This window comes from Syzygium oleosum, unplaced genomic scaffold, assembly GCF_021117445.2.
Source record: "Syzygium oleosum isolate NSW1041296 unplaced genomic scaffold, Sole_v2.1 Sole_v2.07, whole genome shotgun sequence".
Lineage (NCBI taxonomy): Eukaryota > Viridiplantae > Streptophyta > Magnoliopsida > Myrtales > Myrtaceae > Syzygium > Syzygium oleosum.
This window is the reverse complement of record NW_026607491.1, coordinates 1157063-1172242: the sequence shown is the minus strand read 5'-3', so window position 1 is coordinate 1172242 and position 15180 is coordinate 1157063. Positions and strand designations below refer to the sequence as shown.

Below are 15180 nucleotides of genomic sequence, written 5' to 3'. Positions count from 1 at the left end.
AGCTTTTAAATACAAAAACATATAAGAGGATGGAAGAAATAAAAACATCATATATTAGTCTAATTCACATCAATCAGGCGCCAATGCTTATGTCGAAGAGCCTAGACCGGTCAGAGGACCTGCAAGCCCTCATCTGTTCATTAGTAAATTACAAAGCTTTTGTACAATTGTTTTGTGTCAATCAAAGCTTTTGTACAACGGCTTCCGTCTAAATCACCTATATATTACCAGTTAAAAGAAGTCATCCCATCTCAGGCGGGAGGAACAATTTCGTCGCCATTCTGCAAAAGTAAAACTATCGAAAACAAAGCTTCACAAGAAAGACACCGTCGTGCTTTTCCACCTACGAAGTTTTGTGCTTGATCGCCAAGGAGTAAAGTTGAGGCCAAACATCTCCTTGGAAGCTTCCTCTGGCTGAACAAAACCAACAAGCTTTGCGACAATTTTGGCACTCTCGGCCATATGGTCCATATCTTCTGTGTCGGACCACAACTTATGGGCTAACTGCGAACATCTATGCTTTGTATTCAAACTGATCCCCCAAGTTTGGAAGAGCATCTCTCTATCTTTCCTGGTGAGCTTCTTTTTCAACTTCTTGGCGAGCATCTGCCTCTCACGACGAAGATCTTGTATGCTGTTCAGCACAATAAAATCCTAGACTTAATAGAATCCTATCGTGAATTTAACAAAAGCAGCGAGGGTTTCATAAAATTTGAATTCAGTACCTCGAAGCAGCAGTCAAAGTCTGACCATCTTCCAAAGCTTGATTACAATGGGCAGATTTTTCCCTAAGAAACAGCAACCTCCTCAGCTCTACCTCCATATAGATAGAATCTGCCATATCACCTTTAAACAGAAGGAAAAAATAGCTCCTGTGGACTAATGAGACGTTGCATTCTTTCCACAGTTTGACGATCTCCTTTTGCAAGTTTTTGAAATGTGAAAACCATTCCAAAGAACCTTCAGTATCATCTTTAAGTGGATCCAAGCCGACATCCTTAACATGTTCCGTAGGTGCAATCAAATTTGGTTTTAAATCATGTACCTATCGATCAAAAAGAGTCCACACTTAGCAAAATGTGTGCATGTTCACGAAACTTCCATATCTAACAGTAGTAACCGAACACTAAGTAAGCTCTCCAAATTATAAAGCACTTTACATTCAAGTGAATGGTACTCCTAACTTACTTGCATGTCCACATTACGTATGACAAGACTCATACAGCTAAAACCATAGCTGGGAATCATATATTTGTGCATAGAAAAGCTATCTTTAGACGAATCAAAATTTTCTAATTTAAAATATTAAACAATCTTTAAACACCAGAAGCCATGGCTTCTGTACCCAGTCCGTAGCATGTTTTCCAACACAATGAAAGAAGCCCAGTACAACTCCCATCCACTTGAGTCATGGGGTGTCACACCCAAATATTTGAATCAGATAGCAGAGATATAACAGTCTTTGACACGGACAAAGCATAATAACTCCTATGTTATATATAAATTCTAATAGAGAAAATGAAAAATTTGTGAGGTCCTCCAGAATAATTAATCCCCCGTTCATTATAAAGATCAAATATGCTTGTGATAAAAGGAACAAGGAAAGGCAAGGAAACAAAGCTCACCCCTTGCTGACCAGGTTGATCCTCCTGCTGAGCAATGGACTCCTCTATTTCGGAAGTGGAAGCCATACTGCTGTCACATTTCTCAACCGTCTGAATTATCTCTGCTTGAAGCTGATTATCCACAGAATCCTCCGGTGAATTATGAGAACCACTACTAGGCAAATTTTCTTGGGACCCATAGTTCAATGAAGGAAACTTTCTCTGACATCGCTCAAGTCCTCCAGGACATTCTTTTTCATATCGAAGAGGTGGTGTGCTGTGGTTTATCTCCATCTCCTCAATCGAAAATGAAATATTCACGAGGCCTGACTCACAACTTTTACTCTTAACTAGCTTGAAACTTCCGGAGGTAGGTGACTCTTTCTCCTGCATCATTAGATATGGTTTTTCAAGATAAGGTTCTACATAATCTTGAGGAACACTGTCTAATTGTCTAGTTTCCTCCAAAGTTGGCGATCCCAATTTCTGTTTTTCCTCGTCACCTTCCTCAAACACAATATAGTCTGAGAAGCCATCCTTCTCCTCCACTGATGACGTATCACCATTGCCATGGCAGTTCGCATTTGGCTTTTCCATCTCAATGCAGCGTACTTCTCTGCAAAAGTCCTCAGAATTTTCATCAGTGTATTCTCCAATGTCCTCTGGACCTATGCTATTTCGCCTGGAGTGAGATATCCGAATTGAGATCTGTGAAGAGGGGTCAGATAGTGAGGAGTTCTCTTCAAAGTCAGGAATGTGGATTATATGCCCATCTGAATCACTCCTACTGTGTCGATCTGAATACTGACATGAAACAAATGTTCTAATGCCAGCATCCACATACTCATTATTCTCTGCTTGGTTTGTAGTATCTAAAACCGGGCTCTTGACTTCCCATGAATCTCGCACACGAAGTTTAGGGTAATCACTGCATGCATCCACCTGAAGTATTAAGTAAAAAACATTCATTAAGGAATAATTGGTGTTATATGTTGAGGACAGCAAATCTATCAAGGAATATAACAAAGTATAATTACCCATACAGTCGAAAGTTTGTGATCCACAACCAGTCGATGCAAATCCTCAACCTCAGACTGAGCAAGGTCTCGTTGTAGAGACAATTCTGCAATCTCTTTCTTGAGCTGTGAGAGGATACAACCACAGAAAATAAGATGTTAAAATAATGAAGTGGTTTCCTGATTTATAAAGGGAAAAAACAAAATGCTTCACTGTTCATAGAACTTTAAGGGGGTGACAAGATTTACAAACTTAATCTTAAAAGTGCCACAACAAAAAACTATTAAGAAGGCTGCTTAATAAGCTGAATAGTTAGCTCTTCACAAGTTACAACTGATTTTGGTACCAGCCGAAGTTATTACCAATTCCAGCAAAGGAAAATGCATAAACCTACTGGCCAGCCAATTTTCTATGCCAAATTTACAACAAACAGTGAAGATTTGTATGCCTTTAGCTCTGAAGTAGTTGCCTGCATCGTGGCAAAACTTAAAAGTCACGAATATGAAAAAAGGAACGAAGTAATATGATTTGATAAAATCACAATTTTGGCAGAGAAAAGGATTGCAGAAAACGTCAGTTGAACATCCAGGAAAATCAGAACGTTCACTCAAAAAGCTCTACATGTCTCTTTAGCCGAAATAAGTAAATAACATAAAGGAGAAGCTGATGAGAAAGTCACAGCTATAAATGCTAACAGCATAATGGTGAAGCTGTGGGTAATTGCACAAAGGTGCAGAATGTAAGAAATGGTCCAAGTGGACATGCTAGGGTGAGAAAGATGAAGAAAATTTGCAATCCTGGCAAATATGCGTTCTGTAGGGGAAGGTCAAAAAGGCCAGGCGAAGATATTGCTCTTAGAGTTCTCTGTTAAGTCTTAAGTTCCCAAGTTAAACTACAACTTTTACACTAACTATCAAGTGGATGAGATCCGTCAAGAGATGTCATTTGAGATGGAAATTGCATGTATTGTGCACTGAAGGATATCAACCTAATGGAACTGGTGGAATTCACCATCGGTACAAAAATATATAATTACTTTCTGACACAGCAGCGTAAAATACACCTAGTTTATGTATGATAATTACACACAAGTACCTCCCTTTTCCATGGTGAGAGAAACCTCAAAGGATATAAGAAACATCAAATTGCAATATTAAAAGCCTTAATGCAGAATCATCACCTTCTCAATTTGGAGATCCTTTTCTCGAAGCAGCACAGTAGAATCAGATGAAACAGAGGCTAGTCCTGGATTTCTCAGCTCACTCTCCAATCTAGCCAATTCTCTCTGTAGATGCTTTACCAACGCTTTATCAGACATAACAACATTAACCTGTGCATTTGTGGCGACCTCTTTAGCACAACTTGCGAACAATAGCGTATTTCTTGACTGTTCAACATGACTTCGGGCGGGACTCATTGTACAGATGATGGAAGTTCTAGCATTTCCTCCCAGTGAGGATTGCAGAATACGAGTCAGTTTGGAATCTCGGAAAGGAACATGTCCATTTCTTCCCTTGCTGGAGCCATTCAAATAGTTCTAGATCAATAATCATAAAATTGAAAGAAAAGAGAGCTTAAGACTGCAATACTTCCACCAACTCCCGATTTCTTATAGGATCTTGATATTAGTAACTGTTCTGTTCATACAATCAAAGATGAAAAATTGGTGAAACATCATCATGGATGGTCTGTTTTGAATTTCGAAATGTTTTTGTACTTTTCCTTCAAAACGTTGAGAAAGAAAATAAAAGATACATTAAGTTATAAGAAAAATATATTATAAAAAGTCTAAATAACTATGCATGTCAATATTGATTTGTTTTAAGTGCAAAAAAGTCAAACTCGCTCCAAACAAACCTAAGCAACTACTCCGAAGTCTCTCGACTTCTTTGGCTTAGAAACAGTTCATCTTCTTGATGCTACAATCTGCACGATAACCTATATGGAGCTGAAGGCTAAAAACTTAGTCAATAGCCCAGAAAACTAATCCCCTACTCTCAAAACAATAATTTTCAACTATACAATCGAATTTATGCCTGAGAAACCCAAACAGTCCCGCCCCACCGCGCCCCCCCAACAATGTAGGATGGAAAGTGTAAACAGAGCTCAGTATCTAGATTTTACCAAAAGAGGATAGGAAATAGAGCGAAATGGCACAACAGGATTCATATAGCCCATCCTATTTTGTGGGAGAAGGCATAGTTGTTCATATCGTTGTATACGTAGATCATGTGTCTATGTAGGTAAAACAAGTATTGTGTAAGAAATGGACCTTTGGCGCAGAAAAGGCATTGTAGTGGTGCTCTATGTTTATGTTAGTGCATGGTCCAACTAAATTATAAGATCTCTAAGATGAAGACAATGAAAAAAGCCAACCTCAGCTTGCGGATAACTGTTCCCAAAGTCAGCAAACTGCGATTTATGTGGCAACCCTCTTTCAATCTTGCACCAGCTGATAATGACTGAGATGCACGCTCGCTTCCTGCTAGATCCACGAAGTTCTGCAGCCAAAAGAAACTATAATACTCTCCCAGTAACTGTTTACAGGTTATAGTGGAGTACTGGAGATTCATACCACAGTAGCAGCAAGAGTGCTTAAATTATCCTTCCCCAAGAACTCACGAGCCGAACTTTCAATTGTCTGGAAGCAGAAACAATGAGCAATAAATCTTTGACATGTTAATAAGTATTAACCGCAAAACAGATAGAATTCACCACTACCAGTCTGAGAATCTGATGTGATCTTGAGCTAGCTTCGTTAAGGCAAGTCTCTCCAACCTGCCTTTGAGCTGTTTTGAAATCCAAATGATCAGCCTAAGCATGTTAGGATAGCTTGCCTAGACTAGTTGTGCTGCTAGATTTACTGTGCAACCATGATATTCATCCAACACAATACTGGATGAAGCCTTAGTCCTTACCTTCACACACAGAAAGAAGTTCTCGGAAGTGGCTCCAGTCCTTCAGCGTTTCCTCTGTAAGTTTCTCAACTATAGTCCCTCTCTGCCAAAAAAGCTAGCACTCATGGTGATGTTGGATAAGCTCATAGTTCCTCAGCATAGTATAAAGAAATTTACCTCCGGATCATCTAGAAGTCTCAGTGGAGTACTATCTGCACTGAGGAGGTCTCTCACAGACTCGTTGTAGATCTCCATCGCAGAAAACTTCACCAGAAATTCTCTTTCCTTGTGCTATCGAGAAACAAGAGAATGTCTTTATTAACATGCAAATGTTAGAGGAAGAAGTGGCAACTGAAAATGGAGGAGATCTTTAAGTATTATACGACATGTTACCTTCTCTATGTAGCTAAATATATCTGCCATTGAGTATTCAGTAATTCCACTCATGGTGTATGTTTTACCGCTACTTGTCTGTCCATATGCAAAAACACTTGCTGCAACATTGGGCAGCGGATGGTTGCAATCTCAGGCAAATATCAACAAAACAAAACAACCTCGGAAGGAAGAGGTTAAAGTTTACCATTTATCCCACTGATAACTGAAAGAGCAACTTTCTTGGCTCCTTCCTCGTACACTTGCCTTGTAGAGCAATCACACCGAAAAACTCTGTCTGCATATCAGCCGACACGGAGAACACATAACACTAAGAGATACTGAACATAATGCTTTCTTAAGTCGAAGATGATTTCCAAGAATGCAAAGACCAATCGTTTATCAAAAATTTCATCATTAGAAACATTTGTTGGAATTTAAAGACGTGGGCTCAAGACAAAAAATTTGCTGGATCCAACATAACATGAAAATGTGCTCAAAAAAGGCAAAGAAGAAAGGAAAAAACTTCATGAGTGGGATTCAATTACCAAATGTATAAGAAGCTGGGTACATGGACCGCTCTGAAACAGAGAGATTGTTTCTGTAGATGATGGTGTTGTCATTGATGCATTCCCAATCTGATACATCATTACTAGAAATCTCCTTCTGATTCAAGGGCCTGAGACGAACTGATACAAAGATTTTCTCATCACGGGGACTTGACCCCTGCATTATCTCCTGGCCGTCAACTGCCTCCATTGCTTACCTGCTTACTATCCACGTACATGAACCTTCCAACAAAGCCAGCGACACATCATGTGGTTCTACGCCCCATCAAGGCATTGTAGTTTTGGAGTCTATAAAGCGAGTGATGTTGGGATATTATGAAATCTGAGGCCCATCCAGCTTCTACACCTACCGTCATCACCTGTAATGAACAAGCTAATCATGGCTTAGAGCTATATCAACCCCGCTCCATTAATTTGTCTTAAGCACAAAAATGGGTTCCTCCTTAATTTCTCCTTCCTTTTGTCATCTAATTTAGAAAAGTCAAACAAATGCATGTCTGAAGTCACACGTTCCCATTCTCCAAGAGAAATGGGCGGTGTTTCTTTTTTCTTCAAAATTAGCAATAAATGAACCATTTGGAGTTTTCTGAGACGGGCCCCATAACAGACTGTCAGAAAGACTCCTTTGCTCATGCTGACTTACCAAAGAATGTCTGAGATCTACGCAAAGATCCATGGCACTGCGCATTTCGCTGCGGTGCACAGAGAGGGAGAGAGAGAGAGAGAGAGAGAGAGAGAGAGAGAGAGAGAGAGAGAGAGAGAGAGTTCTAAATTGGTCTTTGAAAATTTTTAGTTGCCTCATTTCCTTCCTAATTGGACAGTAAACAGCAAAATCTCCACAGGGCGTAACATGAATTTCCGCAAAACTGTTCGCTCTCTCTCTCTTTAAAACATAAAGCGAATGTACTTAGAAGAAGCAACACAAATTTTTATGACAAGTCTCCAAGCTACAAGCGGAGCCACCTAAACTTGACAAGAGAAATGGCATTTGTGAATCCGCCACACAGAAGCTTCACCAGCCTGTCCTTCGCCGTTCCAAACCAGAATGTACAAACTCTTTCAGGTCGCTTTTTGCTAATCTCAAGGAGTTTTTATTATTCGAGGCAATCATTGAATCCGCACGAAACCGAAACCAGGAATGGATTTCGACATCATTCAACTAACAATGCCTCATTGGTTCATAAACTTGACCAAACGGAAAAAAAAGAAGAAGAAATTACCATCGACTCTCAGCTGTCGAACTCGAATCGTTACGCGATCCCCCTTAGGATCTGACGCGAAACACCATTCCGGACCCAAATTGTGCAATCCCAGAAGAGCCGGTAACGGGGTTGCTTGCTTCCGACGTTTGAACCAAAAGAAGTGGCGAAAGATTCCAAAATGCAGGCGAATGGAATGCGACTTTGGCAAGGATATGGGAGAGATAGAGAGAGAAAAGCGAACCCTGGCAATCTCTGTCTCTCTGAGGAAGATGGCGATGAAGATTTGGATGGCTTTCTTAAGGCCCTGCGAATGTGGAGAGAGAGAGAGAGAGAGAGGAGACGGTTGGCAGTTTGTTCTGTTTTTAGCCTGTGAATTGAAACTGCCGCCCAAACCAAATTCTATTCTTGTTTTTCCATTATTTAGAAATATCGAAGTTCCCTCCGTTGCCGTTCGGAGCAGGTCGGCCTCCGGTGGGAGGCCACCCGCTGCAGATTGGTTTCGATTCGTGCTGAAACCTGAGGGGTAACCATGAGTACGGAAGCTACTCGTCCCTCTCTTCCTCAAATTTATCACTTTCCACCAACAAATGAACATGATCTTTATTTGTTAAAGATTGCATTTTGTTCATGATTTGGGAGCAAAAAAGCAATAAGGTTGAAGTTGCAAGCTTTCCTATAACATCATGATTCACACTGAAGTTCATAATACCGAAAGCCAACCGCATCAAACTCTTCCAATGCAATGTCTTTAACGGCATCATGAGAGTTTTGTCCAACGTCATCACAATGAGTCCCTTGTTTTACGGTTTTTATCTACCTCTTCATAATGTATCGTGATCAAAGTCTTGTAACAGTTACAACATGTGTAAATGTGCATATCCTTGCATTTCAAATAACTTGCACCTACATGTAATGGTGGAATCACTTAGACTAAAATGGACAATATGCTTCTTTCACTATTTTCAATCCCCACAAAATAAGTGTGCAATGGCCCATCAGTTTTTGAGCTCACAACACGTTTAGACAAAGCATACGAGAACTCGGCCTAGAAATTCTCATAAATGACATGAGTGTATACATTTGTAGCAGGTCTCCAAATTCCACTATTTTCAGTCATAATTTGTGGCTTGCCTCAAGTATACTCAAAATCGTCAACAACTTCAATGATGCACATTTTTGCTTGTTACTTCTCATGATGATTGACAAATTCAGACAAAGTCGTGGTCATATATGCCATATCTTGAAAGACATTAGTTGTGCTCTTACCTTTTTTGTGGAGCTAATTCTCACAAAAAAAATATCACAACCAAATGCACTTAACCATTTATGATGCAGGCGATACATATTATCCTACCTCTTGTTGTCCCTCAAGGTCCACTCGTGAATTGTAGCTTTCCAAGTGTTCTCCATTTTAAGGGTGCTTTTGTTTAAGGAAAAGTGTTTTCCGAGAATCCGTTTTTCGGACTTTCATCCGTTTAGTTCGTCGAAAATGATAAATCAATCGAAAACTCTTTCCGGTCAAAGAAAACATTCATGTATAAATTAGGAAAGTAAATTCCCTAATCTAAGAAGGTAAAAATTCTTTCTGGAATTGTTCATCTTGAATTTGTTACTATTTTATTTATTTTTTCTTTTTTTCTTTTTTCCTTTTCTTTCTTTTCTTTCTTTTTCATTTTTCTTTTTCTTTTCTTTCTTTTTTTCTTTTTTCTTTTCTTTCTTTTTCTTTTTCCTTCTTCCTCCCTCCATCGGTCGTTGGCCTCGGTGACAGGCCACAAGCGCAGGTTGGCGTCGTTGGCCTCAGCGACAAGCCACGAGCGTGGGTTGGCGAAACAAACGCATTTTGAAATCATTTTCCAAATGAGATCCAAACACTAGAAAACTTTTTCGATCATATATCACTAAACAAAGGAAAACTAACCATTTTTTTGGAAAATGATTTCTTAGAAAACATTTTTCATAAATGCTACATTTTCCGTGAAACAAACGCACCCTAAGTTTAGATTCGCAATGCTATGGAAGCTTTTGCCACTATTTGTTGAGAAAACCCAGCTTTTCAAGAAGATTCGCAATATGATGCGTAACATTTTCACAATATGCCATACACAAAAAAGATGATTAGTATTCAAAAGAACAGTTTTAATGATTTTTACTATGGAATGATCTTGATTGGTGAAAATAGTCTTTGGTGCTTTATTACCTATTGCCTCTAAAAAGATTGAAACACCCAAACAAAATAAGCAATAGTTTCATCCAATAGATATGCATAACCAAAGAAAACATTTTCCAATGATGCTACAAGCCAACAAAAGGTGTACATATCATTTTGTACTTATTTACACGGTAGGTAGTATCAAATACTACCACAACTCCAAAACTTTTATAGTCCAGCTCGGATACATCATTGGACAAAAGCTAAATTGGTCAGTTTGTGTTCATTATTCAATTGAAATGTATAAGTAAAATTACTTCCATTTGATTGTCAATAATTAAAATGGTTAATGAGACTTTGACAATCACGTGCACTATCAAGTTGCTTCTCCATGATTGTAAGAAATTTCAACAATCACGTAACTTAAATACAACATTTTACAGTCCCCTCAGTTCACCACTAAGGTAGGATTATGCTTTCATAGCCCTTACATCGGCCCTAGCCATAAATATCAAAATACTTTTATTAGTATCCACTATGTTTTGATATGATCGTATCAAATGTTTTTGTTTTTCACCAATAAAGCATGATTATAAATATTTTTATACTTGGCAACAAACCGGACTCCATCCTCGACTTTGAATTACTTGCATTCTTGACATTTGGTTCTATTCACTGTCTTATAAACATCTCTTGATTCATAAGGTGGGATTGGTAAGAGAGTCCTTCACAATTACAAATAAATGTGCATGTCACAATATTCCTTTGTTACTATTTGCTTTTGTCCTCTTTACACTCCCTCGGAAATTGTTTTATGAAATTTATGTATTATAACCTTCGTTCTCATCACTAACAAAGATCATGCCAATTATAAATTCAAATTGTTTATCAACATTATGCAAGATGATATGATCCTTATAGCCTCTTCAATTTAAAAAAAAAATGCAATAATTTTAAGAAGAAAGATGAAGTGAAAAAAAATTCAAATTCAAATTATTAGAAATGTCATGCCAATTTAAAAGTCAAATTCGTTATCGACGTTATGCATGATAATATTATCTTTTAGAGCCTCTATAGTTTAAAAAAATTGCACTCATTTAAAGAAAAAAGATAACGCGAAAATAAGTTTAAATTCTAAAAAGATGAAGCCATACCCATTTATCTTGAGAACAAGTTCAGTTAGCTACGGAGGACTAGGAATAATATACTGAATATTTGTGAAAATAGGGAAAGATTCTTCTTTTTAATAAACATATGTGGTGTAAGCTAGTGACTTAAAAAAAAAATTTGGTGTGCATCCTTTGATTCGGTGAGGACAGAATATAAGCATTACTACCATCATCACTCATCAACAACTACAAAAGATCTGCCCAAAATCTAAAAACATCCACCTGAGAAAGAGAAACTGTCATGATCAAAGAATGAGAATGTTTGAGTGGTCGTGCTAGAGTGCTCAACCTTTGCAATGAACCGAAACTGGAGTCAACGCAATTAAACCTCCCTTGAGCCTATGTGGTAGAAATTTTGTAAAACGACAAAAGATGATGCGTCCTAGGGATGGATGAAAACTAACTTTTAATGTAATTCTTATATCTAAATTTTAGTCGACAACCACAATAAAATATTGTTCTCATCGAGATTTCTCCTTCTAAAATGAAAAAAGAAATCGAGGAATAGTAGAGTGGAGGGACGGTTTGGAGAGCAAAGAACGTAAAAAAGGGCAAAAAGTCAAAGAAGTGAGTCCTTTGGCGGGACATTTCAATTTTGCAACCATTTACTTAATCGGACATGTCAGAAATTTACAGATTTTCACAATATGCAATCTACTGGCAAATTATATTATATATATAAAACTTGATATCACATAAATTGACATGTGTCGCTTGTTAAGTGGGTCTAACCATAGTAATGATCGCCACATCAGGTGATGACATGGTGCTGTGATACCACCAAATATCTTAGGACAACATTTTGAATCATGAAAAGATTGAATAATTATAGGGATGCAAGTGTACAACTAAAAGAATGGGTATAAGTGAAAATCAAACATGCTCATTCTGCGAGCCTGGGCGGGCTCGATCTGGACCTACCCGGGCCCGAATCTCTTGAGGTCTACCTAGGCCTGCCCAAGGGAAAAAATGTGGGCAAGCCACATATGCCAATCGGTCCACCTTTTATTAGTTTTAAAATTTTCAGCTAAAGTATAACGAAATGGAAAACAAATCAAAAATAATTTTACAGCTTTGTGTTATTTATTTATTACTTTACCTATGATTTTATACTTTTTTCCTCGACTATATTCACTAGCATAGTTCTTTAACATTGGGTCTGCATTACATGTAACCCCAAAAGCAATTATACAAGCACTTGGACATGTACTTATATTCTTACATCTCTCAAGAATAGGGCTAAAGAAATCTTTGTTTGTTTTGTTTTTTTTTTAATAATGATTCCTTTCAAGATGAAAGCAGCTATATGTAGTTCTTTTAGTTACAAAGAAGAACGTGTTACATATATACGGTTGTGCCATATAGGATTTAACAAATCGTTGTTCCGGAAAAGGCAGAACTGATCCTAAACCAAGAAATTCCTCATAGGCAATGTGTGGCCATACTTCTAAGAACGGGTGTTCAGAAGTGAAGACATGTATGTGAGGATGTATAGGTTGTTGCCAGTACTACTTACATGGTTACATTTGAGAAATCTGAAAATTGCAATGATAAGCATAACCAGAACATGTGTGCTCAAGTAACATATGCACATACATTTATTTGACAATTCCAGAAATAATAATAGTCCGAAAATAGAAATAAAAAAAAATTGCAGTAGGCAATCCCATCCATGCATGTCACTATAGAGCAAACAAAACACCACTCATAAGAAATTATACGAACGAAATATAACCCAAAAGGAAACAAAAGAATATGGTTCATATTTCCCGCCCGGCCTTAGAACTGTATGAAGGGCTTGAATGTGCTCACCACCTTCCTGATCTGATCAACCAAGGAAGTGTAGGACACGGTCCCATCATTTCCAGCAAGAACTCTGTACTTGTCCTTTCTAGTGAAATTCGTGCACTCGAACCCCAACGTCGCGGCTAATATTCTCTGGACGTAGTTTGCGACGTCGTAAGGGCTTTTACCGGCCGTGCATGTCGCCTCTACCGGCAATTGGTTCAAGAACGTAACCTCGTAGACCGGCCTAGGGTTCATGAAGAAGAAGATGGGGTCCATCCCCTTCCAACCCCTCGCCGTCGTCGCGTGAAAGAACCCGACCCTGTAGTTCATCGCCACAGGCACTATTCTATCGGTTAATTCCGCGAAAAGAGGGCTGAATCTCAAAAGGAAGGGTTCTCTGCATGTTGTTCCCTCTGGACAAACTATTAGATCGCCCTTGCATAGTTCTTGTTCGATCTTTTGAGCATCTACTTCTCGTACTCTCGTCAATCGAACGGTTGGAATGGGCGATAATATCTCAGATAGCCTAGAGATAGAGTAGGTTAGCGCCGGGATTCTACGTCCTAAGACAGTGGATAAAACAACGGGATCCAACAGAGTGCGGTGCGTGCAGGCAAACAACAAGCCGGTGCCTCCGCCTGATGGCGATCTTGGTGGTTTGCCTTTGACGATGATTTTCCCTCCGAATATACGGGAAATATGGGGCATCATCTGTAAGGGGAAAATTATTCCAATAGAAATGCGGATAATCGCAAGGATCACACCGAAAGGAATCCACAGGAGGATCAAGAGCGCGGTGGATGGGGTCGGGCGCTTCACTAGTCGACCGTCGTGGAAGATCACTGGGTGAGGATAGATATGATGCTGGTTATCGTGCTTCTGAAGACTGGTGAAGGGTGGATGCAACTCTTCCTGATAAGAGGAACACGATGAACGTGATAATTAATCAGTTTTACTTCGATGGAAGTACATTGTCGTAAGTAGAGTCAACTTGGCATAGTGAAAGTAAAAATGAAAACAGTTAATGTGAAAGTACACGGTTAGGTGATCATATATGTAAGTTCGAAAACGGGAAGTTAGAGTAAAGATATGATTAATTTGTAAGTAGAAGGCAAATTTTACAATACTACATAAATTGTCTTCATCATTTCCAAACTACTGAAAAAGCCGAATCGAGCATCACGATGTAGACGAACTCACCTTGCATAACGATAAAACCGACTGAGACGACGATGGCCTTCCTAACCCTAAAGTCGGCTGTTCACCGTCAAAGAACTTCTTGACTTGATCGGCGAAGCGCTTGTTGTCGCCTCTAATGAAACCTGTGGCGTATCCAAACCGATTCACGATGATCTCGCTCCCGATCACTTCGTCGGCTTGCAAATGCTCCTTTGCAAACCTCTCCACCATGACTCTCGGGGTTTTTGTCATCACCACTCTCTTTCCATGTGAGCTATACACCCTCCAAGCATTCATGTCCAAGTCATCCATGTAAAACTTGGGCAGGACGGCTCTCGCCACTGATCTGATCTCCGACTCGGGCACTCCAGCCGTCGCTACGAAGGTCATCACCTTTAGTCCGACATCTTCTTTCCCGAATGCATCGAGCAGCCGAATCACGGGCCATAGTAACAACAGCAGCGTGAAGCGTACCACACCGGACGCTTCGAACGCCACCAGCATGAAGTAGGAAAAGGGGTCCGGATCATTCAAGAGAGTCCCTTCGAGCTCGGAAAGGACCGACGCCATCCCGACTTCTTGCTTTTGCGGAACAATCGGCCTCCTCTTCGTAGTTCAACACTTAGAAATGATGGTTTTGGGTCTTTGCTTAATGGACTTGGCTAAGGAACGAGAATAGGCAATAGGATTGTAAGGCGACGTGAATGAACTCGCTAATCGCTATAGCTATTGACTTTGCATGTTCAAGAGAGGAATGAGGCGGTTCATCAGCTCGAACCACCTTATATAGCGTTTCAACTCAGCCTAAGGGTTTCGTCAATTCATAATACATGGAAGGTTTCGTGCCACGTTTGCACGACATAGATTGATAAAAATTAATCCTAAAACTTGGTCTGAAATTAGGAATGCCTTTTGTAAGCCAGAGGAAAAAATAAAATACAATAAAAATTAGGAAAACCCTTTAATTAATTAGCTTGTTCCACGTTTACGCGTAGCAATGGGTCTAGATGAATCTATTAGGTTACCTAGATGTAACCGAGGAGGATGTGGTTACCAACATACTATTTCAAGGTGGTAAGGTTTCAGGAAATTTATCTAAACTTGTGACCACTGTAGCCTCCACGTTGTTGGATGGGAACGATCACGTCTCAATATGTTTCCCACGTGGCTATGAGATATCTCTCTCTCTCTCTCTCTCTCTCTCTCTCTCTCTCTCTCTCTCTCTCTCTCGTAT

At 39.3% G+C, this 15180-nt stretch overlaps 2 protein-coding genes across 3 annotated transcripts; both read right to left on the bottom strand.

Moving 5' to 3' along the window:
- Positions 1-34: 34 nt before the first annotated feature.
- Positions 35-6721, bottom strand: LOC115688146 (kinesin-like protein KIN-7G). 2 transcript variants are annotated; one of them, XM_030613901.2, is made up of 13 exons: positions 6439-6721; positions 6099-6188; positions 5912-6012; positions 5696-5809; positions 5540-5621; positions 5343-5410; positions 5197-5262; positions 4998-5122; positions 3802-4138; positions 2642-2746; positions 1626-2546; positions 726-1045; positions 35-634 (listed from the first exon to the last, which is right to left on the bottom strand). In XM_030613901.2, exons 1-13 carry the CDS (start codon positions 6647-6649, stop codon positions 313-315), a joined length of 2862 nt encoding a protein of 953 aa, XP_030469761.1. In that variant the 5' UTR covers positions 6650-6721; the 3' UTR covers positions 35-312. The 2 variants fall into 2 exon arrangements, with proteins under 2 accessions (XP_030469761.1, XP_030469762.1); XM_030613902.2 differs by having other exon boundaries at positions 2648-2746.
- Positions 6722-12536: 5815 nt separating this feature from the next.
- LOC115688133 (glycerol-3-phosphate acyltransferase 5-like) lies at positions 12537-14684 on the bottom strand. Its single transcript, XM_030613874.2, has 2 exons — positions 13968-14684; positions 12537-13679 (listed from the first exon to the last, which is right to left on the bottom strand). The coding sequence occupies exons 1-2, from the start codon at positions 14514-14516 to the stop codon at positions 12759-12761; spliced, it is 1470 nt and encodes a 489-aa protein (XP_030469734.1). The 5' UTR covers positions 14517-14684; the 3' UTR covers positions 12537-12758.
- Between the last annotated feature and the right edge of the window lie 496 nt (positions 14685-15180).